Source organism: Pinus tabuliformis, chromosome J (assembly GCF_031772625.1).
Source record: "Pinus tabuliformis cultivar Carrire ecotype Pingquan chromosome J, CPIR1, whole genome shotgun sequence".
NCBI classification, from domain to species: domain Eukaryota; kingdom Viridiplantae; phylum Streptophyta; class Pinopsida; order Pinales; family Pinaceae; genus Pinus; species Pinus tabuliformis.
In genome coordinates, this window is record NC_142295.1 from 1,199,877,064 (window position 1) to 1,199,904,926 (window position 27,863).

The 27,863-nt window shown below is 38.6% G+C and overlaps 1 protein-coding gene across 1 annotated transcript in view; it reads left to right on the plus strand.

The window, feature by feature from the left end:
• The first annotated feature begins 1,464 nt into the window (after positions 1-1,464).
• PHS1 (Glycosyl transferase, family 35) overlaps positions 1,465-27,863 on the plus strand; it is a 55,233-nt gene continuing 28,834 nt past the window's right edge. Inside the window, exons 1-7 of the mRNA XM_089379194.1 lie at positions 1,465-1,770; positions 2,414-2,652; positions 9,273-9,374; positions 10,986-11,162; positions 11,429-11,704; positions 15,057-15,328; positions 15,536-15,653. Coding sequence (XP_089235320.1) covers positions 1,569-1,770; positions 2,414-2,652; positions 9,273-9,374; positions 10,986-11,162; positions 11,429-11,704; positions 15,057-15,328; positions 15,536-15,653 — 1,386 coding nt within the window. The 5' untranslated portion in view covers positions 1,465-1,568. The remainder of the gene's footprint in view (positions 1,771-2,413; positions 2,653-9,272; positions 9,375-10,985; positions 11,163-11,428; positions 11,705-15,056; positions 15,329-15,535; positions 15,654-27,863) is intronic.

The following is a 27,863-nucleotide window of genomic DNA, read 5'->3' on the forward strand; positions in this document are numbered from 1 at the left end:
AAGTACCTTAGGTTGTGTAGGTGCATTTAAACACAAGTGCTATAATAATTTCAATTTTAATTAATTTAGGTTATTGAATATATGCTAAACATTTTTAATAAAGATAGAAGATCAATTTAAACTTCGTTTTTTTTTGGCTTGATCCACGGGGGATTTGAACCTTTGGTTTACATAATACTTCATAACATGACGATCACTAATTGAGCTACCTCCATGAAATCAATTTAAACTTGGATTGTTTATAAAACACTTTTTTTAACTGAAATTGGAAAGTTGTAGCAATGTTAAATAGTAAAAAGTACAAAATGCAATTGTCTTAAGTTTTCATGCAAAATATGTAGCTCTCACATGCCACAAAAGTCAATAGTGCCAAAGAATCAGTGAAATAATTGTGCTCTCTTAAAAGTTGGTGAAACTGGCTACAAACTCCTTCTGGTTTCAAGCTATAATTGAAGTTGTGCTCTCTTAAAAGTTGGTGAAACTGGATCCTATGTAGGCTACAAACTCCTTCTGGTTTCAAGCTATAATGAAGCAAGTTTGCTATTGGACCATCTTGAGTTCAAGACCATCAATTTGATAATTATGCACAAGTCTTCTATTGACAACTAATAATTTTGTTTTATTGATTTATTTTTGTGTCTAAAGGAACTAGTAACTAGGCTTATACTCACGTGACATGAGATGGATTCCAATCGCTACCACTATTACCTCTTAATGCATTGCACACTACCACTATTACCTCTTAGTGCATTACACACTACCACTATTACCTCCCTCTTAGTGCATTGCACACTATCGAAGCATACCACATAGACTAAATGAAATTTAAGCCAACAATATCACAAAAAAAAACATTAACAATAAAATATTCTATCACCAACTCATCTATCCCTAAAAACCATTTTATTCTATTTTTTATTATTAATAACAACCTTAATAAAAAACCATAAATCTCAACATAATTATTTATCAAACTTTCCCAAACCGAAGATAAACAATAATTTAAAATTTTCCTCGAAATATGCCTAACAGTTACCACCCCTCTCCCTTAATAGAAATCAACCCAACAAACTTAACAAATATACACCTTCAAATTATTTTTTACACTATAAATCAATATCTCGATTCTTTATATTTCAGCATTACTTATTCCATGATATCGAAATTCTAGATAGGCATTGATTACTTTATTTTCAAAGATCAATTTGATTTATTCATTTAAAATGCAGATCTCGACATCCAAATCTTGCAATTATTGGTATTTATATTAACAATAAATGATGTATTACACGCGTGTGCTCCTACGTGGTAAATGAATAAAATTACTCGCAGTTAAACGATACAACCGTTGTGAAAACTTCATTTACTGAGACGATCCGTGCAGGCCACCGAACCTCACCTGCATCTCAGATGTGAAATCTTTATTTACCGTGACGATCGCTACAGGCCCACCGAACCTGATCTACATCTCAATCATTTCATGCTACTCTTCCAGTAGAAAACACTCTCGATTCTGTGTAGCGAACTCAGAGGTCGCGGGATCGAATCTCGTTAAACGAAGAGAAGAGATGGCAGCCTCATGCGGTCAGGCGCATGCGTTTCTCCTTCGTTCTGAGTGTAACCGGGGATCCCTTGCTCATCGATCGAGTTTTACTGGAACGAAGCTGAAGCCATGGCTGGGGAGATTTCCTCGCTCTGGCTGCCCGTGTCCACTCGTTTCCATTCGCAGCGTCGCCAGCGAACCTAAAATAAAACATACTTTTGGCGAAGGTAAGAACATCTCGTTGAATTTCAACGATCATTTTGCTATATTTTTTCCATTTTCGAAAATAATCTATTGTGCGGGTGAATAGTTGTATTTTTGATCTGAAAATTGCAAGAGAGAGAAGTTCGATCTTCAGGCAAAAATGTCTAAAATCCTAGCGTTCTAGAGTGTGATCGTTGCATTTTTATGTTCAGATTTTAATCCGAAATTCCGGGTTAACATTTAGTGCAGAAATCGAGAAGTTTGATCTTCAGGCAAAAATGTCTAAAATCCTAGCGTCCTAGAGTGTGATCGATGCATTTTTATGTTCGGATTTTAATCCGAAATTCGGGTTAACATTTAGTGCAGAAATCATCCACTTTACTCTGGAAATCACAGATTACATTATTTGATTTCACCCCATTAAACTGTAGTAAGAGTCTTAAATATGCAGCGGAAGCTTAAATAATGTAAATTCGAGTTTGATATTTTTCAATTCCGAATGTCATTTGGCTGAAGGAAATCTTTAAACATTTAACGTCAGAAGTTTGGGATATTTGTACACATGCGTCCAAAATTCGTTTAACTGAACTAAAGTCAACTTGAATTTCTTGTAAGTATATTTACCTTGGAATTCGATAATAATATGTTGTTGATTTATCTTTGCAGAAATTCCTGCTGTTGCTCAGCCTACGGCGGCAGATCCTTCATCTATTGCGTCAAATATTAAATATCATGCAGAGTTCACGCCTTGTTTCTCGCCTTTTAAATTTGAGCTGCCACAAGCTTACGTGGCGACTGCGGAGAGCGTACGAGATAGTCTGATCCGACGGTGGAATGAGATAACAGAGTACTATGATGAGATTAATCCTAAGGAGACTTATTATTTATCAATGGAGTTTTTACAGGCATGATTCTATCAAATCTCATTCTTCTTCTTCATTTTGGGGGTTTGTGATTGGAAATACAGCTAAATTCCATTTTCTTTGGTGGAGGTGCATGTATATTAAGTTTGTTTGCCAGGGGATATTATATATCTTCGGAGGTATATATATTCAGGGAATATGTATGTTCTTAGAGATGTAACTCCACATTAACAACATAATATATTGAAAGGTATCTAAAGGCAGTTTAGTACATGCTGATATCTGAACCTTTATATTTATATTTTTTTTCAAGGGAACGCTTGTATGTAACTAATCAATGTTCAGTAACATTTTCGACAATTGGTTGAGCTAACCTCTAGAGCTACCTTCACACGTTTAAGCTGAGGTGAGATCGCTGCTATCTTGCCAGCCCCTTCACACATTTACGCTAGAGTGAGATGGCTGGTACCTTGCCAGTCCTAATTGGACAGTGAAAGCCGAATATGTTACTAGCTGGATTTCAAGTTGAACCTGAATGGGGAGGATAATGACTTCCTCTTAACCATCCACAATAGATTAAATTGACAAAAAAAGAAAAAGGTTGGAAACATCTCATTCCACCTCCAGCACTTGAGCTAGAATGAGATATTTATTACCTTGCTAGTCCCAATCCACCTGGGAGGGGCAAACATATCACTGACAAGGTTTGAACATAGGTGGGGAGAATAACATCTCTAAACCACCCAAGCTAGAACCATTTAACATCTGAGCCTTAACCAAGCACCCCACTCTTCATTCTCTAGGCAAGGGTAAGATATTCTTTAAGACTCAAGGCCATTCAACTACCCAAGCTAGAATCATTTAACATTTGAGCCTTAGCCAAACACCCCACCCACCCTCTAGTCTTTTGGACAAGGGTATAATATTTAACATTTGAGCTTTAGCCAAACACCCCACCCACCTTCTAGTCTTTAGGGCACAAGGCTGTTCAACCACAAGTCTCGAAGCTATTACAACAATGTACTTGATATAAGCTCAACATACCACTTGCTGGACTTGAACTTGGATGGGGAGGATGCCAACTATTCCTCCCAACCACCTGAGATAAACCCAATATATATTCAATACGGTCTTGGTTAGTTGATGAAGCTCAAATGCCCTATTCATTCCTACTGGGCTGTCTTGCCTAATTGTATGGGCTTTTTTATAGGTTTGGGGCTAGGTGCAAGTCCTGAGTAGCTGTCTGAACAGATACCACACCCATATAGCTTCTCAGCCAAAAGGATTTTTCTAGAGTATTCTAAGCTGTATTACATTCCATTGTAATACTCCCAGAATGGGAAAGAGCTTGTTTGGCATACACTGATAAGAAGAAGCAGCTTGATTCAGTGATTTGATGCTTTTTGGTTTCGGTGGTTTGGTGGTTCAAATACAGATCGTATATAGAAGCTATATAAGGCTCTACAAGGCCATCAATTATAGAAAGAAAGATGTTCTTGGAGTCTGTGGTTTTCTTTTATATCCCACTTCAGATTTGACGGAACCAAAAAACTTGTTAATCAATCCTAAGGCCTTCTTGCAGTCCAGAGTTTTTACTGCCTACAACCCATATTTCTTCATCATCAAAATACAGAATATTATCGAGGTTTTCCGTCTGTATATAAAAAAATAAAGGGTCCTCATACTAGTTATCATCTAGTAATTAACTAGGACTCAGAATATATCTCGGAAATCTGATAGCAGAGATTAGAAAAAACCTTCTGTTCCGTTAGAATCCACAGTATTGAACATAACTGGAGCTTCTTGAGATTGATGCCTTCAAGGAAGTTCTTAGTATTGGGAGTTGGGATATCTCAAAACTATTCCATTTATATCAAATGGAACGACCTCGTTTGGAGTGGCTTCATATTCGCAAGTACAAAACGGCGTCTGCAGGAGACATTGAGAACTTGAAATTACCTCGCTTGTTGATTGCATCTGCTGCATCTGGGCAACTACCCAAAAGAGAGGGGGAGAGGACATTTTAAAATCGTACGGTTATGTCAATGTGTATGGTGTTATTAGGAAATTAAATTGCTTAAAAATTAATTGAAATTCTACAATCACATTCTTTTGACTTCAATTGTGAGCTAATGCAATTTCTTGCATTAGTCAATCTATTAGTTATTAGTTAGTAGGTTTAGTAGGTTCATTCTTGACTATCAATGTAGTTATTAGTTAGTAGGTTTAGTAGGTTCATTTTTGACTATCAATGTCAACATTTCACCGTGTTTTTTTTGTTTTTTTCTCTCTTTTTCTTTGTTTCCCATTAAAAAAATCGTAATTTTATTCATAAGACAAAATTACATGTTGTAGATGCTAAATAGCATATGCATATGGTCTGATCCTGTTATTTACAAGATACAAAAAAACTGTAAAAATTACAGCCAAGCCTATTCTTTTCTACCTTTCTTCTTTTCCACTTTTCGCCAACCTTTAGTGTTTGGGATTCCTGTTGCTGTAGAGGATTGCTGGTGGGATCTTTCTCTTTCTTTTGTACGCTGTTCAAGGCCTTTTGTTCATCAATTTCTGCTTTATTTTCTGTTGTTTCTGCTTTTTTGGCTTCTTCTTCCAAGGGCTCTGTATATTGCCAGCCTTTTGGCTTTTTGGCTTGCTTCTTATTCCATTTGGGGTCTTTTTTAGCTTGTGGACAGGCACTGTGGAGGTGGCTTGTTTGTAGACATCCACGACATCGAAAAGTTGTGTTTTCGTAATCTAATGTTTGAGTCCACTGTGTATCATTGAAAATCAATGTGATACAGTTTGGTAGTCCTTGGCTAAGATCTACTTCGATGCATATCTTGGCAAAGGTAAATATGCTCCTAGTGAATTTGTCTGCGTCAATCGTTAGGAACTTTCCCAGGTAGTTCCTTATAGCTATTGAAACATCTTGATGCCAGAAGTGTAATGGAAGGTTGTGCAACTTGACCCAAATTGGCATTTTTGATACCACCATTGTATTGGCATCGAATTTTGGGAACCAAGGGGTGATGAAGGGTCTTGCATTGCCCCAGAACCATGGTCCCTTATTGAGGATTTGTTCCTTTTCTTTTGCTGTGGTGAATCTGACTATGAAAAACCCTTTGGAGCATAAGTGTATTTCAACATTTGGTGACCATGCAACAAATATCCATTGGTGCAAAACATCAGATTTAGGCCAGAAGCCATTAAATCTACATATGACTGCTTTGGTGCAGAAATCTGAATACAAATCATTTACCTCAGGCATTGTGACTGTGAGGACAGGGGATTGAGCTTTTTGTTCCATGATGTAGGGCCCTGGTAGATCGGGCAGTGATGCTGGTTTGGTTTGAGCTTTTTCCTTCCCTTTTCCTTTGACTGCATCTTTAAAAGAGCCTGTGCTCTTTGAGCTGGTTCCGGAGCATCCACCCCTCAGACGCAGATTGATTATGATATTCGAGTCTGAGGCAATACCATAATCATGTAGTGTGTGATTATCTTGGATTTCATAATCCTGCAATGTCCTGAATAGATCAGATTTTGCATGCTTGTTGGTATACCGAGGTGAGTCTGGATTTCATTCCTTAAGTCTTGTATCCGCCTCCCCTTCTGGATCCTCCAGCAAATATGTTTGCCTTCCAGCGTTTTAATAAAAATTTGTATCATGTCCACCTCAGAAGTGGGTGGATCTGTCTCCCTGTTATGAGTTATATACAGGGTTTTTGTCTTATCATAAGTAGGTAGGCGTGCCGTGCGACATGTTGGGGATAGATCTGAGTTAAAAACACCCGGATGGATATCCCATAACCTGTCCTGTGCTACCCAAACCGTCCAAGTGGCCTCTCCTTTGCCTTTTGACTTGTGGACAGTGGATCGGTAGAAGCCAGAGTATAATTGTTTGTAGTCTAACTGATTTGGTCGGTGCAGGGGCCTGTCTACCATCAGGTTGCCCATTTCTATAAGCCCTTGTCCCACTCTGTAAAAAACGCCTCAATTCAGGAAGGGAGAGGTCAACCTTAACCAGTGTGGGGGTCGATCTACCGCAGGGGATTCGTATTCTGGTTCGTGGAGGAGCCAAACGGTTGACAGATTGGCATCGTCAGGTTGTACATCTTCAAATGTTCCGTGGGGGCATCGTGCTGCCTTCCTTTTAGGTGTTCTGTGGGGGCATCATGCTCCCTTCCCATATTCTCCATTGTTGCTCAAATCTCTGGTCTGGAGAGCGGCGTCGGTGCAGAAAGTAGTTTCAGAAACCCTAGCCATCGCTCTTCCCACGTCCCTTGTTGATAAACTACAACTTATTTTCACAGGGTTCTTGTACCTCCCTAAGATTATTTATAATTAATTGGTCTTGTAAGGTTCTTAGTTCTTTCTTTTAGGGTTCACAAAACTTATGATATTTATTTTGATGAAGGTATTTTTTAATTCATTTTTTTGGAAAAGATTGTTTTTCTTGCCAGTTTGTAAGAGATTACAAGTTCAAATCCAGAGGGAGGTGGAATATGTACACTTTCATAAACTTTAGTAGTCAAATCGCTATACATAGACAAGTCCTGTCTCCTACAAACAAAAGAGTGTCATACACCAATTTAGTGTTTGTCTTGACTGTGATCTCAAAATTAGATTATATACATCTTGAATAGGTTTAATGGTTAAAAATATGTGCTTCTTTGTAAAAGAAACTGTAAAATAAAGTTATTTCCCATTTCTACTATCTACATGGTTAAGAATATGTCATTCTTTGTAAAAAAAGTGTAAAAAAATTGTTTCCCATTTTTACTATCCACCATCCTGGTTTTGTTAAAACCATCCTCAGAATCTTCGGATATCAAAAAATTTTAACTCTATAAATTTTGGTGTGTGGAGTCCCTAGTGTGCTTCATTACATTGAGAAAAGTGAGATGCTGTACATCCCAGTGTGAAGAGACCTCCTCCATATTTGTATCACTTAAAATAATGAAAAAGTGAGGGCTTGTTTTTTTTTCCTCTTTAATTTATCACAATGTAAAGAAATGAACATTATTTATCTTACTTACCATATGGATCTATGAAGCACCTTCTCTTCACCCTTCATGAAATTCATTAGTGTATGTGGCCACTTGTTGTCCAACTTTTTGTCACAAAAGTTATATTTTGTTTTCAGGTTTCTCACATAATCCATTAAGCAGAATTACTTATGCTTGACCTTTTATAACTCCTACCAATTGTTTATATGTGGTTTGACCTTTTGTAACTCCTACCAATAATTTATATGTGGTTTTTATTTCTCAGCATCTGCATACCCTTTTGTCTTGGAGAATAAATTTCAGTGATCTAAAGCATCGGCCCATTTTCTTTGGATGAAGTCCATCCTTGCATAGTTCGGTGTCTACCTTGGCTTTAAATTTTAAAGGAGTTTGCAAGCAATGTGGTGGGTTGTTGGACAATACCGGTGTGGTCTCCACTAGGGTTTGCAGTTTGAATCTATATCCGTCATACGGTTCGTAAAACCCAATTGAGGAGTAGCACCCCAACATTCACCATCATTAATGGGGCCATCACAGTAGAGTTTCCTTTTAAAATTTATGGAAATGTAAAGGATTTTTTTCTAGTTGATCAACCTTCCTTAAATTTCTTCACTCCTTTCTAGGGTGAATTCCCTCCTTGTCCACGCATGGCGCTTTGGGCAGAATTGCTTCTTGTTGTTATAGTACTTCATAACTCAATGTCCAAGTTTTTCTCTTCAGCAACGGAGTATTGATGTCTTGTTCATACCATCGGTTTGCTTCATATTTTTTCCCTATTCTTTAAATTTGAAATTCTTTTGATACAAATTAATTTGCAAGACTGCATTCTATTTTGTTCCTGGTTTTGGGCCGTTGAAGCTTTATGATATGGTGCTTCTATCAAAGAATGTATCCCACATTGTCTGATATGATTTGTGGTCAGTCATATTCAACGTTTGAGCTTATATATGGATTAAATAAGCAAAAATACAGTAGCCTGTATTTTTTGAGAAGAAAGGTAACATTCAAAGGACACATTCAAAGCAGTTTAAGCCATACAAGGAATGAGGTAAAAAACATGTACTATCTTCTCTTTTTATTGCTGGTTGTAATAATTACCTATTTTGATGGAGAGGAGAAAGGGCTTCATTACTACTTCTCCAGTCAGACATACATCTGTGCATCTGAGAATCTTTTCATTTGGAACTTGAGTGGGGTCTTTCCTATGATCCTATCTTTGGCTTAATGAAGACTGTCTTGTCTCCTTATTTCCTGCTTCTCCAGCCATCCCAATCTTCCTTGTCCAAGATTGAAACTTCCTTTCAATCTCCTTTTTCTCATTGAAAATCCCTTCTAGATTTTAAACAAGTAATTTTATATTCAGTTATTGTTATGCAAGGCTTAGGCCTTCAAGTTTTGTTGTTAATATTTTCACCTTTGGCATGTACTGCTTCACATGTCTAAGACAATGTCTAACAGTTCTAACTAGGACAGGGTCAAACACATCTAACTAAGACAGATAAGTCAATTTATATTAAATCCTGTAGCTCATTTGTGGATTCTCATGGCATTGTCTTGTTAATATTCGCTGCTTGGATGAATTTATCCTCTAATGTTTTCTCCTCGAGCAGTTTTTGGAGTTGTATGTTTAACTTACTGCAATTGATGTTTGTTCAGGGTAGGGCTCTGTTGAATGCAATTGGTAATTTAGAGCTGACAGATGCATATGCGGAGGCTTTGAGCAAGCTGGGATCTAATCTGGAAAGTGTTGCTGAGCAGGTATTTGGTGTTTTTTTTTTTACATCTTCTTTAGGATCTTCAAAGACAGTTGCTTGAAAAGCTTGTTGGGCATAGTAATTTTCAGTATTTCGGCTATATTCATGCTCTCAATCTAGCCTCTTTTTAGCCGTTATTAAGCAAGCAATGTTCAACAATTGTTGTAGACCTTGCATCACTCCAGCATAACGGCTATGTGGGTGCAGCAAACACGAAATGAAACTAGGTAGAGAAATAAGATATGTACTTGAAGTTTTCATACTCTAGAATTTCAGAAACAATGCTACAAACAATTTCCTAAAATTAGGAGTGGTGTTGTCTACATAGAGAAATGGGTCTTACAGGAAAATCAGGCTAAATATAGCATGATTCTCAACATATAAAAAACGTTTTTTAGGGAGTAGCAACTGGGCATATTCAGTTACTGCTTGTTACGAACCAGTTACATTTCAAATAAGGGATGTCAATGTGTTTGGACCATTGCCTTATAACGAGGTAACTGCCATGCGTTCTTGAAAAGGGCAAATGTAAAAAAAATGCTGGCTAAGAGGTTGTCATGTTATCTGATTCTTTCAGAATAGAAAGTAACATGGTTGATTTGCAGCTCAGCAACAATTGCAGAAAGGTATCTTGGACAACCCAAGAGAACAGAAGCTCGAAATATATCTATGTGTCAGCATCACGACAACCAAAGATAAACATAAACATAAAGTAACTGTGCAAGGACAGGCAATGCATATTACAAGCCCAACCAAGGATTTTTACCATTTGCTAAATAATCTTTTGTCTCCTAAGACTACATGTAACTTGGATATTAGTTTAACCATTGCTTCTTCGAGACTGGTCCACTCTAGAGATAGCTGCTTTCCTTTTGAAGGTAGTGTATTTCTCTCTGATATTACGTAATTTATTTTTGACTATTTGCCTGTAAACAGACTTTGAGATTCTGTTACTGCAAGAATACTTTTTTATAGGCAGAAACATAGCATAATTGTTGCCCTGTCGATTCAGTTATAAGAAATGCAATTATGCAATGAAAATAAGAACACTTCAATTGAATAAAATCTCAATGAGTTGGCCGTTCTAGTCTCTTGATCAAATATGAATCTAGAATCTAGATGTAATTGCCACATCAATTCTTTTTCCGCATTCATCTTGTCTATGGTCAATTGTTGCCTCTGCAAATTTGCTTGTTGTTATGACATTTTACCTTACCTCATGCTGGTCACTTCTCAAACATCGCCCCTGTTCAACTGTTTAAACTTCTTTGTCGTCTTCTATAAAGCATGCATATACTATATTACCAGGTACAGATTGAAAATGATGAGATTATGTGGTAGCTTATTTTTTTTTTCATTCCTATTTTCTACTGGCATCTCCAAAACTTATTGGGCTCATTCTATTCTCAAAGGATTTGGGAGGTTAAATTATAATTGCAAGTCAGCACTTCCATTTGATAGCATATATTCTCATAGGGGTAGGTGATAATGAGTTAATTCAGTGTTTCCAACCACTGGGCTTGCTTTGATTCATCAGATCTATTTTCTAATCCTCTAATCTGTTAGTTGTTTGTAAGTTGTCTGATCCTTCCTTTCTATGTTGTGGCTTATGTAGGAGCCAGATGCAGCACTTGGAAATGGAGGGTTGGGAAGGTTGGCTTCATGTTTTTTGGATTCCTTGGCAACACTTGATTATCCTGCATGGGGCTATGGACTTCGATACAAGTATGGCCTTTTCCATCAGAATATAACAAAAGATGGTCAGGAGGAAGTAGCTGAAAGCTGGCTGGAGGTAATGTATTGTATGTGACAAATGACAATGCATATGTTGTATTATCTTTAATCATTTCTGTTGTATATGTTGATAAAATTTCTTCCAACTTCTTTATCACATTTCAATCACGACAGTAAAAAACAAATTGTGTATTTGTGCTGCTGATTTTGAGAAATTCCAATTGCATTATATCATCTTGCATTGATTTTTCCAGCAGGATGATCTGGAAGAAATTTTCCCGAATGGTTAGACTGCGACTAGCTAATCTGTTTGATGGCTTGCAGATGGGGAATCCTTGGGAAATTGCAAGGCATGATGTTTCGTACCCTATTAAATTTTTTGGAAAAGTTGAGAATAGGCCTGATGGGACAAAACGCTGGGTTGGTGGGGAGGATGTTAAGGCAATTGCATATGATGTTCCAATCCCTGGCTATAAGACCAAAACCACACTCAATTTACGTTTGTGGACAACAGAAGTTCGCGCTGAAGATTTTGATCTTCAAGCATTCACTGCAGGTGAACACAACAAAGCAGCGGAGGCCCAACTTAATGCAGCAAAGGTAGGTTTATGCCAGTCATCAAGTTCTCTAGGGCTAGTCTGTTTTGGGGTTAGTGGAAGCATTTTGAAATGTTATTCCACATCCTTTTTAATAAATGTATTTGAAGATAGTAATAGCCCTTTGAAGTTGTCTTGTATCCTCTCTAATGATGATGACATGCCTGATGATACTGAGTCTTTTGTTATTCCATGTCCTCTATAATGTTGAAAATGTGTTTAAATACATATGTATTAAGGTACCTTCCTTTTGAAACACCAGCCTCAACATTGACTAGCATAGATGCATCTTAACCACATGCCTATTAAGCAGTGAGAGGAATAAAAAATATTCAGCTGCAAATCTTTTGCCATTTCAAAGCTGTGGTATTAAGATGGATTACGCTAGCTTATTCTCTTATGTTGTGATAATTAATTAAAAGAAATAAAAGATTGTTTTTTTCCGTCTTTTTAAAGTTCTTTTCAACATACTCAATCTTCTTTTGACATTAGATGTGGTAATTCTTTTTTTTGGTTAAATTTTAGTTTATTAGCATTAGTAATTACACAGTGACACACATACATGGAGATCTCTTCCATCCCAGGCTGTAGATGTACCTGGCTTCTCTAAGTGCAATCAATCACTTAATATTAACATGTTTTAAAGTTTTAACTAAGGGAGCACAGTGATCAAAATTCATGTTCTAATTGACTTTCTTTGGGGTATTATCCATCACTTCTCCTGAACTTGTGATTAGCATTTCCTCAGTTGAGAGCAAGTCTCACTCATTGTTTTGGTGTTTTAGGATGACTCTTTTGTTTTCCTGCTATCATAGATCCATCTTAACTATGGATCTATTGAGCATTGAGAGGGATTTAAAAACCCAGGTGCAAACTTACTGCTGCTTAAAACATCCAGAGTTAAGATGGATTTATGCTAGCTTTTTTTCAACAATACATTAATTAATTAAAAGAAATAAAAGGTCATCTCTTTATTTTGCCTCAGCTGAAACGGTATTCATCATAAATACTAGAGTGGGTTTGGAGGTCATTCCTTGGCTTCAGTGTCCGAGGGAATGGGATTGGGAGGAGTCCCAGCTTCCTTTCCTTCAGCAACAATATCCAGGGCTTCTTTCTCAGCATTATCTTTCTCTCCATTGTTCTCTTCATCTGAAGTGAGAATAGCAGTAATGAATGCATCATATTTGCCCTTCATTTGATCTAGCTTCTCTTGTATAGGCTTTACCTTTTCCCTTCCGATCTTGGTTGTTGCCATTTCCTTGACATACCGGTAAAAATCCATTATTCTAGCATATTCTGAATCCCTGCCTCTTGAGTGCCTTGGCTAAGGGATGACTGCCCATAGTTGGTTAGCCCTCTTTATCAGGGAGGTTTTAGCTCTTACATGCCATGCCCCGCTTTGGGATGATCAAGCTGATTACCTGATACTTCCCTGTTGATCTGTCATATTGGAGCAACAAACAACAGGCAGAGTCCCAAACTGCACCAGCCAGCATGATGGTAAGTCCTCAGGTTTCTCCTTAGCCTCTCCTTCTGGGAGTCCACCCAATCTCATCGAGACTAGTTTGGAGGTGCTTTTCTGTACATCAGGCTACACATTCTCAGAACATCAGAGAGATCAGCTCCAGATGGCTCCAACATAGAGCACCTCATGCCCATCAGACTACGTCCCAGATCCAGAGGATTAACAAGAGATCCATTCAGAGTTTCCTTCTTTTGACCTCGGATGCTAGGATTATTCCTTGCTCGTACATAAACCCTAGGATCATGCAGCCGGGCTCTTCGAGGGTTCTAGGGGACTCTGACAGTGAGTCAGTGCCCACTTCACCTCCCATACCCTCAGCCATCAGACTCAGGAGACTCACTTAGTGTTTAGTATCATCATCCCTTTCTCACAGTTTTATACATATGTTCTGATGCTATTTTTATGTAAGTTTCTTTCTTGTATTACTTTCAGCATTTTCTAGGTGTTGCACTTGCACTGCAACATTGTACTCATATTAGTACTCTTCAATCCAATTGACCTGCTTTTGCGGTCACTCATTGGACATTGATAAAATTATCTTATCTTACCTGCCTCTACCACTGCATCTGGAGTTTGAGTCCTCTTTTGCTTACTTCTGTCTTCAACGAGCTCTGCTTTCTTCTTGGGACTCTCTGAGTGGCACATCCGGTAGCCTCTATGTATGTTGACCACCTCTGCTTTCCTCGTTCTATTCCTGGGAGAACACACAGCTGGTGGGATTTGAGTATGGGTAGCCTTTTTCTCTCCTTTTGGGGTTTTTTGGTGTTCTACCGTCTACCTGCCTCTTTTGACCATCCTCTCCTCTGTTCTCTTTAAGGGCTTTGAGGACTAGACTTGGAGGCGTGTAGTTGAATATTAAATATTGTAATAATTGACTTGGTTTATTCTACAACCCAGTATGAGGGAGACATGTAATGTGAAGTAATGCTAATGTGTTATAGGTTGGGAAAAATTCAATAAAATAATAACATTTAAGTTGGCTTATTTCATACATTGAGCAATTTCTAGGAAACTAATAACCCTGGAGAAGAATCTTTTGTTTGGGTCATGTTAAGGCAATATCTTCATCAATGCTTGTAAGGTGTTTCTGAGTAAAACACAGGAAGCTGGCCCCTATTGCTATTTTTCCTTTTGCATGCAATGCCAAATTGCCTTTTGTATTAGATGCATAGATTGAACAGGGTATATTGGCTTGTTTATCTTACTTCTGCTTTTTTGTAAATGCAAGGACAATGTTGTTACTCCTATATGCTCTAACAGTTCCTCAACAAAGTAATAAATCTACCTTATTTGCTAGTATCCGCATGATCAGTTGGGTAAACCTAAGTGGTTTATCTTGTATAAAATAATGCCTTTGATCTCATCATACAATTATGCATCTGGTTTAGTAAGATGTTCAAGAGTGTAGGTTTGTTTGAACACCCTGGAACTATAAAACGTCAAATTTTGTTCATCTGATAAGGGAGTTATCTACAACAGAGGATTAAAATTTCTTCTCAAGATTATTAGGAATTGCTGGTTTGAAAAGGTCCAACTGTTGTTTAGGAATTGCTATGTTGGAAGCTTTGATCAAGTTGAATATGGAACTTCTTAAATTGATAACAGTTGTATATTTGGAGGTGAACCTCTACCTAATATATGATGAATACGATCCAAATTTAGCTTTTACCATATGTTCATCACAAAGGCTTCTCATGCACAAAGATCTGCTGTACTATCCATGGAATGATTCTTCTATAATTTTTTTATTGTTTACCGTTCCCTTGTAAATACCATCTAATACTGGGTTTGACTAGATGTCCATCTACTAAGGATTTCTTGCATGCAACAGATTTGCTATGTTTTGTATCCAGGGGATGAATCTACTGAGGGAAAGATTCTTCGTTTGAAGCAACAGTATACATTGTGCTCAGCTTCTCTTCAAGATATAATCTCCCGTTTCAAAGGACGTTCTGGACACAGTTTGAATTGGGAAGAGTTTCCAGAAAAGGTTGCAATCCAGATGAATGACACACATCCAACATTATCAGTACCTGAGTTGATGCGGATCTTGATTGACATGGAAGATCTGCCTTGGGAGAAAGCCTGGAATATTACTCAGAGGTAAAATTTTGAACTGTTCTACATTTGCAGATAAGATTGTCTGTGGTTCTTGAACCCTGTGGGTTGAAACTGTTCTATATTTCAAACCTGAGATCATTTGTCACCCTATAGTGTCAAACATTTGTGTATCTTTGAGTTGTATATATTTATGTTGAAAAAAGGCTTGTCAGAAATCCTTAGTAATACATGCACACATTTATATTGCAGAACAGTGGCATACACAAATCATACTGTGCTTCCTGAAGCATTGGAGAAGTGGCCTTTTGAGCTTATGCAAAAGCTTCTTCCAAGACACATGGAGATAATACGAACTATTGATGAGGAGGTATATTGTTCTTGTGATACAAAATTGATGCCGTCTATATGAATTCCTTGATATGTACATCCTAACCATTTCTTTATATCTGCCCAAACAAATTGCTTGGCTTCATATTCACAATGGAGACCAACCTTTGTTCCTATTGCAGGGACACACTCAAAACAATATCACTTTTTGTTCGTGTATTATTAGCTACTGTAAGTCATTTAAGGTCTTATGCCTGAATTAAAGTTAATCACCTACTCTGTCTCATTTTCTCCAACTCTCCATCTACAGCATGCAACAGTATCCTGATGCGCATAAAAGGGGATAAATAATCATTCAAGTCTATCCTTATACCATTGAATCATGTAAACTGTTGCAAAATTTTGTAAAATGTTTGGCCTTGTCTATTCATATCAATTAATCCCTGATTGTTTGACGATTTTTAAATTGCTTTTATTTATTTTTAATGCATCATATTTTACTTCATAGAACAATTACTGACATCATAGAGCAGGAAGAGTTACACTATACAAACAACAGGACCAGGAAATGTCTGCTCTAAAAAGGCCAAAAATGCAAGCATATGGGCTTGTGCAAGAGGGTAAACACTAAACTCAATTTTGACAAGCAAAGGCTCCCCTGCAACACTGATTCAGCCTTAAACCATGTCCAAAAACATCTTGGGTTGACAACATCTCCAAAAAGCATATTCATTATTCAACTGTTTGATCTTTACTGCACAAGCTGCATGAAGTGTTTGTAATTGTAACACCAACTTCATGAAGTCTGGTCTTGACAATGAATCGATGATGAAGCAAAAGCAACCTACATACTGTGTTTGAAAGAAGAATGAGATTTTCAAATGCACTAGCCATCTGTGACCATTGTGCCTCCCCAGTCCTCAACCCCTCCTTTTGTTCAAGCATGGGGCAATGTCAGAAGTGTGAAATATAGATCATAGAGGTCCTTTGCCACATATATAAGAAAGGCCTCCCACTTCGCCATTGCCAATCCCCCCAAATGAAACGTGGTTGAGAGTCCAAGTTTTCCAACTAGGGATGTGTTACCACCCAAACTAGCAGGGTTGCCAAGGTCCTTGCAACTTGCTAAGATAGCACAGACAGAACAAGTGCCTACCGTCACCTCAGCATGAGTCCCCACTCTTTTAACCTACTCCTGGAATGACTATGGGAGGATTCCTTGAAACAAGTGCTCGAACCCAAAATTAAAAGACTAGTGCCTTGACTTGGGTCTTGAGTGAAAAGATGAATTAATTGTTTGCTGTTTTGCTGATATGGAAATGCGAATTATGCAGGACATAAATGCAGACCAGTAGTATAATTCACTCAAAATTCAAAATATTCAACATGTAAATAACCAAATGAGTGAAAAATTGATATGATTGCCAAATCTATATGTGTTTTTTGATATAAACCTTTGATAAGAGGGGTCGTTGTGTTAAACTCTTTGCTGTCTTGTGACTACAGATCTGAAAATCTGCAGAAAAACGCAGAAAACAACAACAAATTCCCCTAGCACAATAATGTGGAGTCACTTTAAGCCCTTCCTAAGCTTCAGATCTGCAACAGAAATGGAACTCTGTTGCACAGGTTTTGAGATCAATTCCCGCTAGGGAACAACTTAGAAAATCATTCCAGCCTGTAGATATGGCTCTTAGTTGCTGAAATATGTTTAAAACAATCCCAAAATAAAGATATTAACTTGAAATACAATTTTGGAACTTATTACAAGAGTTTTTAAGATCTTAACTTACTTGGAGAAGCCCTTGTATGTTGGATTTCTGCCAAATCTGAATGCATGTGGCTATATCTTATTGCAGATGTGCAAAATTAGCTCAATATACCTGTGAATAAATGTGTGTTTGAAAGTTCAATTTATAGGTATATTGATCCATTGGATAGATACTAAAGTTATGCTCCAAACCCTCAAGGATTACTAGTTAATCTTAAAATAAAACTAGAATACAAACTAGTAAATGTTTAATTAAAATAAAAAATAAAAAATATTTTGGATTTTTAAAATATAGAGTGATTTTTGAGAATGGCTTACCTTGGCCACAATTTTATCTCTCAGATCTCGGGTTGTGAATCTTATTTACCTTTGTCGGTCCTGCAATTGGATACTGAGGTGAGTTCAGAGTTGAAAGACCATGTCACCCCCACCTATGTCTAAGATTTTCCACAACTTTCTTGATCCAAGTAGGAACGTCCTCTAGTGAAGAACCTCCAATCTTCGAGTTGATAATGCAGCAAGAGAAATTTTTCCTTGATTAAATCTACCCTCGACAAGGGTTGGTCCAATCTTTGGCTCTAATCGCTTCAAACTGCAACAAAAGAGAGAGAAGACTAGTGTCTTGTTTAATCCCTCCATGTGACTATGTAGGCCCTCGATAGGTTGTCTCTCCAACTTTTGTGGAATTCTTACTAATTGTGTTATTATCTTATTAATTCCCTTTTACAACATTAGCCATGAAATTATAAAATAGAAAGAACATACCCACACAATGTAAACAAATTGTTTGCAAGAAAGAGTTCTATTATGGCATCGAATGATCTTATAGTTCAACAACTAAAATGGGAGGAGGGACTAGCCTTTTATAATTTTCTTTAGCAATGGCTAGTTGGACATAACTCTTCAAAATAATAATTTTACTTGTCATCCACAACCCGGAGACTAAGTAAATGCAAAATAAAATATTTCTGATACGATAATTGTCCACGAAGTATTTTGACTTTACTAATTTGTCCTTTAGAAGTGCAACATCCTCTTTGACTTGATCCTAAAGAAGCAAAATATGAAGAATAGTAAACTTAAATTGCACAATGTCCTCCTCAACATGACCCAACAACTTTCATTGGTAATTATCTCCACTAACCTTTGCTCGATTTGGTCCTTTGTAATTCGCCTTAGTCTTGGGAAGTTTTTTTTGGTTGAAAAAGAAGATGAATTGACTTTGCAATTATTATATTTTTGTCCACACAATAGTTCAATAGTCCATTTGGCCTCAACAACTAGTTTGACCCTCTATAACGACTAACTTGACTACCACGTGGCACAAAAGAAGGGTGTTACCTTGCATGGATGCTAGATGTCCAATTCCCTTGATAATTTGAGGATTCCACCACATGGGTTTTGTTTGATTGATTTTTAACATAACTTTTGGCATCGAGCTTTCCTTTCATGCCAATTATCATGACCCCATGTGGCATCTATTGAGAACGTCATCATCCAATATATGAGGATGTCCAACGCCTTATGGAAAATGAGGAATCTGCCACATGGCTTATGTTTGGCCCATTTTGTAGATAACTTTTGATGTGTTGCATATCTCATTCGACCAATATTTGACCTTGTTTTGCCACTTACAACCCCCATGTGTTGCTGGACCACCTTTGATTGTCATTTTCTTGATGATGCCTTCACATTTTGGAAAAATTTCGACATGGCATGTCATCTATATTTTATTATGAGCAATTTGAGACAAAGTGGACTTTATGTCATCTAGGACCACATGCCACCAGAAACATGTATTGCCTCTGGAAATGTGAACTGCTGAAAAATTGTGAGATTGTTGTGTTGAGAACTATTTGATGAATATACCATGGCCAAGGAATTCAGAGAAACTCTATGACTCATGACCATGTGGTAATGCATATGTGTGTACCACATGGGTTAGGCTAGCCCCTCCAACAACAATCACCCTTACATAACCATAAGTTTCCATAAACCATGAGTCCTGATGAGGTCCATTCCAATTCCTCTAATCCTGTATAGGATGAAAGGAGCTTAGAGTGGAAACCAAAGGTATCAACCATGGTTGACCATACTACGCTTAGGACATCTCAATACAAAGATGCACATAGCCTTTACAAGAATTTAAATTTCATTCGTGGGCTTACAATGGTGTTATGCAAAGTGAAAATGTGTTTGTATGTACCCTTGTTGAAATGAGGGGTAACAACTAGCTCCAACCGTGGGACACGTGCTCCACCTTGGAGGATGTGAGAACCCCATAATCTTCCTCCTGTAACTCTTGAAACAATCTCACAAGATAGATGTAAAATATGAGGGAGGGAGTAGGACATCAAATTTAATCCCTTCTTGGAGATGGAAATAAATCAAAATGAAAAACATCTAAGACAAAAATGCAGTTACTAATACAGTAAAGGAAATAACATCACTCAAAACTTGCATCCTTAGGCTTACAATGGTATTACGCAGAGTGAAAATATGTTTGTATGTACCCCTATTGAAATGAAGGGTAATAGGATGAAAAATCCAAATTGGCCTTGATTCCAAATTCCAAGCATTTCATGCTCCCTCAAGTGGGCATGATAGAAAGCCATAAACTATTTTCTACATAGCCTACACCTTGTTGATCGAATTGAATTTGAAGGCACGAAGGCCTTAATATTACCAATGATGTTACACAATTGGAAAGTCCTTTGGTACCTTGAATCATTAATTGTCATATGCTTGGTGGATCTTGACCTAGAATAAAAGCTTACAAGAAGAATCCCCCTCCATTGCGTGAATTACTCATTTGCTAATGAAAAATGCTCATTGAGCTCTTTTGTTAGGGGAGCCAAATGTCCTCGATCCCATGTAAAGTGTAGATATCTCATGACACCAATAGAATCCTTTTCTCTCTATCTTGTTTACCCTCTAAAAAACTTTTGAAACCCTGCTCCAACATTCTATAGGTTGATTGAGAAGGGAAAAGACACGAAGAATAATAGATGTGCCTTACTACTAAAATTTTGTCAACAATGATAACTTTCCTAGCAAGAGGCAAATCAAGGTGACATTGAGCTTGAAACTTCTTTTCAAACTTCAACATGATCCATCTCCACTATTGAGCAAGAGTGATTTGGATACTAGAGGGGATGCCCAAATATAGAATGGTCACTCTAAGATTTATGACTCTCCTTTTATAGTTCAACCAATGTGGCAAAGGGTCAGTGTGACCAATAGTAAAGGCCTTTGTGTTCTCCTCACTGACCATCGCTTTAGTAACTTTTGGAAATGTGTCTAAGCAATGCATGGTGCTCTCCACCAACTACTGCATTAATTCGAGTGTTAAGTTTGAGTCATCAACAATGTGGACAAGGAAAAGTTGACTATCACCAAGGAAATAAATACCGCTTATTTTCCTTTGTATTCTAGCAATCTATAACAAATATCTCATAGCATTTGTTGCAACCACATAGAGATATGGAGCAAGAGGTGATCCTTGCCTAATAGAGCATTGTGGAAAATAATGTTAGAATGTAACCCATTCACACTAGCCTTAGCCAAGGCCCATGATAAAAGTGTCTACACACTACGGAAGAAAGAGCCAAACCATGACCAGTGCAACATGTTATGGATAAAATCCTATTAAACCCCTTGATAAGCCTTATTAGAACCAATTTTCAATGAAAACACCTTTTGGATAGACTCTCAAGTCCACTGAAGCCCCTCCTAGGGAGTCATAAGATTATTAAGAATAAATTTGCCCTTAGTATAAATAAACCTGTTTACTCCTTGTGGACTATTTGATTAATCAATAACCTAATCCTCTTGGCCAAAGCTTTGGTAAGAATTTTGTAAAGGACATTTAGAAGAGTTATTGGATGACATATCACTTGGAACTTGCATCCTTGGGCTTACAGTGGTATTATGCAAAGTGAAAATATGTTTGTATGTACCCCTATTGAAATGAAGGGTAATAGGATGAAAAATCCGAATTGGCCTTGATTCCAAATTCCAAGCATTTCATGCTCCCTCAAATGGCCATGATGGAAAGCCATAAAGGACATTTAAAAGAGTTATTGGATGACATATCCCCATGAAATTCTCCTTGTGGACTATTTGATTAACCAATAACCCAATCCTCTTGCCCAAATCTTTGTTAAGAATTTTTTAAAGGACATTTAGAAGAGTTATCGGATGACATATCACTTGGAACTTGCATCCTTGGGCTTACAGTGGTATTATGCAAAGTGAAAATATGTTTGTATGTACCCCTATTGAAATGAAGGGTAATAGGATGAAAAATCCGAATTGGCCTTGATTCCAAATTCCAAGCATTTCATGCTCCCTCAAATGGCCATGATGGAAAGCCATAAAGGACATTTAAAAGAGTTATTGGATGACATATCCCCATGAAATTCTCCTTGTGGACTATTTGATTAACCAATAACCCAATCCTCTTGCCCAAATCTTTGTTAAGAATTTTTTAAAGGACATTTAGAAGAGTTATCGGATGACATCTTCCCATGAAATCCCTTTTAATATTCCTAGGGATAAGCTTGATAAGGACAACAATGGCAAGCTCCCCCATATGGTTGCCTTAGAGAGCTTCCTGACATATTTTCAAATATGTGGTACCAACTTCATGCTACATCTTCTTGTAGAACTCCACTGGAAGTGCTTTAGGACTTGGGGACTTCTCATTATTCATATCTCTCATAACTACCTCTAACTTATCCAACCCATGTTCCCTAGAAATATGAACCCTCACAAAAGGCACAATGCTTTGAGGGATAACCTATTTAACAAGTCCATAGGAATGTATTGAAAAAGTTTCCTCTTGCCTTAGTCTTCAAATTGAATGCACGAAAAATAAGTCCATGTTAGATAAAGTGTTAAAATTGGCAACTAGGGCCAAATTCCATGTGGGTCATCTTATTTATGGCAACTGATATTTTTCTTGGACCCTTCTTATCAAAAAGTGTAGGATTGATCTAAAGATCATCCAATTTTGATAAGTATTCGTGGATTTATGAATTTATTTGTGTTATAAGACAATTTGTCAAGGTCAGCGAGCAACCAAATAAACTCTACATGTGCTCAACATTTTAGTATAAAAGTACATGACTTGAGAATCATTTCTCACACACACTTCTATCTTGATTTCTCTCCACTTGTCTTGGGTTTTAGTGGAAGAGAAATCTAGGAGTGGAAGCCCTAGACATTGGAGGATAAGAAGTTGCCCTAGCCGCAGTCAAGAAGAAATACACTGCCCTAATCTAGAGGATGCAGTCATGAAGAAAAGCCCTAACGCTATCAAGGAGGAGCCCTAAACCTATATGCTGGTCCCTACTAACGCAGACCTAAAGGCTGCCCTAACGCAGACCTAAAGGCAACCCTCACTAAGACCTAAAGGCAGCCCTAACGAAGCTATCCTAAGGCAGCTCAAGAAGAAGGAGGACGCTGATGTGAAGGGTCAAAGGGACAGCGTGGAGGCTGCCCTAGACAATGTGAAGGGCTGTGTGGACAGCGGAGCCTTAGCCGCAACATGAAGGATCAAAGGGACAACGTGGGGACAAGACGCTAAGTGCACCATAAGCAAGCAACCAGGCCGAGGAAAATAGAAGCAATATGCTACTGTTTGTGGACAGATAGCTGGGTGTGTAAGGGCTGCTAGATGCCCTAACCAGTCACCATATAAGTAACAGTAAAGGCAACATTGGAACAATAGTGTTGTGGTCAACAACAAAGAAAATAGGACAGCTGGGCTACATGGTGTTGCTAACTAGTGCAGCAAAGTAAATGGGACAACAGGCTACATAGTGCTGCTAAAATGCATGGGACAGCAAGATGATAGAGTGTTGCCATGTTCAATGAGACAGCTGTAAGATGTCGGGACAACAGTATGATATAGTGCTGCAGTGTTCAATGGGACAACTGTAAGATGTTGGGACAACAGTATGATATAGTGCTGCAATGTTCAATGGGACAATTGTAAGATGTTGGGACAACAATATGATATAGTGTTGCAATGTTCAATGAGACAACTGTAAGATGTTGGGACAACAATATGATATAGTGATGCAATGTTCAATGGGACAACTTTAAGATGTTGGGACAATAGTATGATATAGTGCTGCAATGTTCAATGGTACAACACAATGATGAGGCAGTGGCACAACAGGACAACAATGACATTGTGCAGCAGTGGCACAATGGGACAGCAAGCATGGACAACATGGCGCAACATGGCAAGCATGGATAGCATGGCAAGCATGGTGCAACATGGCAAGCATGGACAACATGGATAGCTGTGGCAAGCACATGAGACATGTTGTATGACAACATGGTTCTACAATGGCACATGTGACAACAGTGCAACATAGGGTGCAGCACGATAACGTGCAGCATGATGACGAGATGCAACACTATGATAGCTGAAGGAGTCACCCTGGAGAATCAGTTGAAGCAGCATGTCTTCAACTGATCTCATGTATCATCTTCTTAGAGATGATCTATGCTCTTATCTAGATAAGTCAAGGTGTTGACTTCTGTTGTAAATGTACTATCTCTCTCTCTCTCTCTCCTGAACTATTGAAGAACATATAAGAAGAATTGATCAAGGGTTTCCCCACATTGGAGTTTGTCCCTGGCTAGCGCCACATCTTGTGTCCTCTTGTCTTGGCTTGCCTTCCGCAATTTATGTTTATGTTCTATCTGTCGTTTACTTTAATGCTGATGTGATTGCTAATCTGGAAAAGATATTGAGCTAACTATGAGTATTGAAATAAATTGCTCTAAGCATAGAACATACCTAAACTTAACATGGTATCAGAGCTGAGGTGAAGACAAAGCCCAAGCAAGAGTGAAAGAGCAATCACCGAAGGCAGTTGGGAAAGGACAAAAGGCTCAATGGATTCCTCATCCCTCTTCAAATTCACCAACGGTGAAGTCGACGCAGAGAATATTATCAGGATGGCGCAGCAGAAGCTTCTGATGGCCTACCTAAAGATCACTTCATTGGGAAGTTCGGATCTAAGGGTGGAAGGAAAGGCAAATGCATTGATTGCAATAAGTTCGGTCATTATGCGAAGGAGTGTTCGAGTGGGAAGGACACATCCCTTGATGAAGATAGCAATCATTCCAGGGAAATTTTCAATGATTGAAGGAATGACAGGTAATGCAGGTCATCAAGGAAACGACCGACTATTCAAAGAAAGCAAGGAACCCCACGTATGAAGAATCAAATGTTGTTTCTGATAAGATAAAGAAGCGTTATCTTGTATTGGCCCTCTCCTTAAGATTTTGTGGGAATCTGGCTTATTGATTGTAGTGCTTTAAGGCACTTCATCAGATAGAAGGGTGCTCTCTCTAATTTGGTAGAGATGGAAACAATCGTGAGATTATACTTGGAGTCAATGCCACCTATCTCGGAAAGGGTGTAGGGAATGTTACCCCTCAAGTGAATGAGGGTAACTTGATTCATTTACGAGAGTCTCTTTATGTACTTGATTGCAAGAAGAACCTGGTGTCAATTCTGACAATGGAAGTCAAAGGTTTCATGGTGGCATTCATTGATGGAAAGGTAAGTGTTTGAAAATAGAAGTTCCAAAGATGCTTTTACTCATGGGTTCAGGGTTGGCAATTTGTATCAAGGTGCAGGATGATCCACCGGGGATCATGTCAATTGACACATCTCATCTATAGCACTGGAGGTCTACTTATTATGGGGCCCTACTCGATGTGAGTCAGATGGTGACTAGGATCCCTGAATTCAAGAAGAGCATGAAGGTACATGTCTGAGATGTACCGAAGGCAAATCTTACAAGGGGACCATTCCCCTCATGTAGTAGGTCCACAGGTTTGGAACAACCTGAGGATTTGAGATTCATGATCAGGAATCTCATATATGCAAGTGGAAGAAAGCCCTCTATGGCTTGAAGCAGAACACCCCAGGCATAGTATGAGAGGAAATAGTTGTTTGATGAAGCTGAGATTCACTAGGAGTGAAGCCAATCCAAACCATTGCTTGAAGGTTGTGGATGATAGACCTCTTATACCGGCACTTTTTGAGGATGACCTCTGACAGGTGCAGACCCTCTCATTTGCAAAAGTAAGAGGGAGTTGGATTTCGGATATAGAATGGTGAACTGCAAGCCCGTGACTACCTCAATGGACCTTAACTTTCAAAAGTCAAGTGGTAGTTATGCTGGACTTGATTTGGGAAATGCCTTTGAGTTTCATAAACTCATTCTAGCATTGATGTTCTTGGTGAACTCCAGTCCGGATATATTTGAGCTCATATTTGGTTGAGCCCCACTGGATTGATTCCAAGAATCATTTGAGATATCTTCAGGGCACAATCTCTCATGGATTGAGATACAATGCTGGAAATGTGAAGCTGCATGATTATTCTCATGCGGATTAGGCAGGCAGTGTGGAGGATCGCAAGAGCACTTCTAGGTGCTGGTGCTCTTTGGATTCTGCTTCAATATCATGGATGAGCAGGACGCAGAAGTCGGTTGCTATAAGCACCACTGAAACCGAATACATAGCTATGAGTATGATCTCGTGTGAAGCTGCCTGGTTGTGGAAGCCCTTCAACGAGTTGTTTGTACACATGACGATACCACTGTGATCTGCTGTGTCAACCAGGAGGGGATTCAATTGTTGAGGAATCTCGTATTCTATGAATGCTCCAGCAGATAGACATCAGATACTACCTTATTAGGGATATGGTACGTCGATGAGCGAGGAGCCTCCATTGCATTGAGACCAATGTATAGGTTGCAGACATTCTGTCAAAGCCCTGGGGAAAGGTCAAATTTGTGACTTTACCGAACGACTTGGAGTCGTTGAGAGACTATCTTATGAGGGTCCTGCATGTTGCATGCATTGAGCTCTAGGAGCTCCTGGGGCTTAGGGTACTTACTAGAGCAACAGGTGACCATAGGGCGACTCACCCTCCCCTAATGGTGCGTTGTGTATAGGGTGAATGGCTCAGCCTTCCCCTGTGATACCCTGAGGCAACTTAGGGACAAGATGAACGGTCCTCTTGTCGAGACATCCTACCCATGTAGTCTGGGACTCATGGGAAGTACCTCTCATATGGCCAATGAGCAGGGAAATGGGGTTAGGGACCATAGTAGTACTATCGATGGACGCATTGTTGTATCTGTCATACTCTTTATGCTAGGATGACTTCCATTGTTCTGGGATCAGTATGAGTGGTTTGAGACACTCTCTTGTGATATTGATCCGGGATCAATAAAATTGACTTTGGGTCAGCAGAGAATGGTATGAGACATTCTCGATCAATTCTTCTTCTTCATGGTTCAGCAGAGCAGTGCAGGGCACTGACGGCAGAGATAGTATAGTCAGACATATGGATCATCTGATGGAGTTCTCCCTAATTGAGAGGGAGTGTTAAAATTGGCAACTAGGGTCAAACTCCATGTGGGTCATCTTATTTATGGAAGTTGATATTTTTCTTGGATCCCTCTCATCAAGAGGTGTAGGATTGATCTAAAGATCATCCGATTCTGATAAGTATTCATGGAGTTATGAATTTATTTGTGTTATAAGACAATTCGTGAAGGTCGGCCAACAACCAAATAAACCCCACATGTGCTCAACATTTTAGTATAAAAGGAGATGACTTGAGAGTCATTTCTCACACACACTTCTATCGTGATTTCTCTCCACTTGTCTTGGATTTTAGTGGAAGAGAAATCTTGGAGTGGAAGCCCTAGACGTTGGAGGATAAGAAGTTTCCCTAGCCGCAGTCAAGAAGAAATACACTGCCCTAATCTAGAGGATGCAGTCATGAAGAAAAACCCTAACGCTATAAAGGAGGAGCCCTAAACATATACGCTGGTCCCTACGAACGTGGACCTAAAGGCTGCCCTAACGCAGAGCTAAAGGCAAGCCTCACTAAGACCTAAAGGCAGCCCTAACGAAGCTATCCTAAGGTAGCTCAAGAAGAAAGAGGACGCTAATGTGAAGGGTCAAAGGGAGAACGTGGAGGCTTCCCTAGACAACATGAAGGGCTGTGTGGACAGTGGAGCCTTAGCCGCAACATGAAGGATCAGAGGGACAACGTGGAGGTTGTAGGGACAACGTGGGGACAAGACATTAAGTGCACCATAAACAAGCAATCGGGCCGAGGAAAATAAAAGCAATATGTTACTGTTTGTGGACGAATAGCTGGGTGTGTAAGCGCTGCTAGATGCCCTAACCAGTGACCATATAAGCAACAGTAAAGGCAACATTGGAACAATAGTGTTGTGGTCAATAGCAAAGTAAATAGGACAACTGGGCTACATGGTGCTATTAACCAGTGCAGCAAAGTAAATGGGACAATAGGTTACATAGCGCTGCTAAAATGCATGGGATAACAAGATGATATAGTGCTGCAATGTTCAATGGGACAGGTATAAGATGTTGGGACAACAGTATGATATAGTGCTATAATGT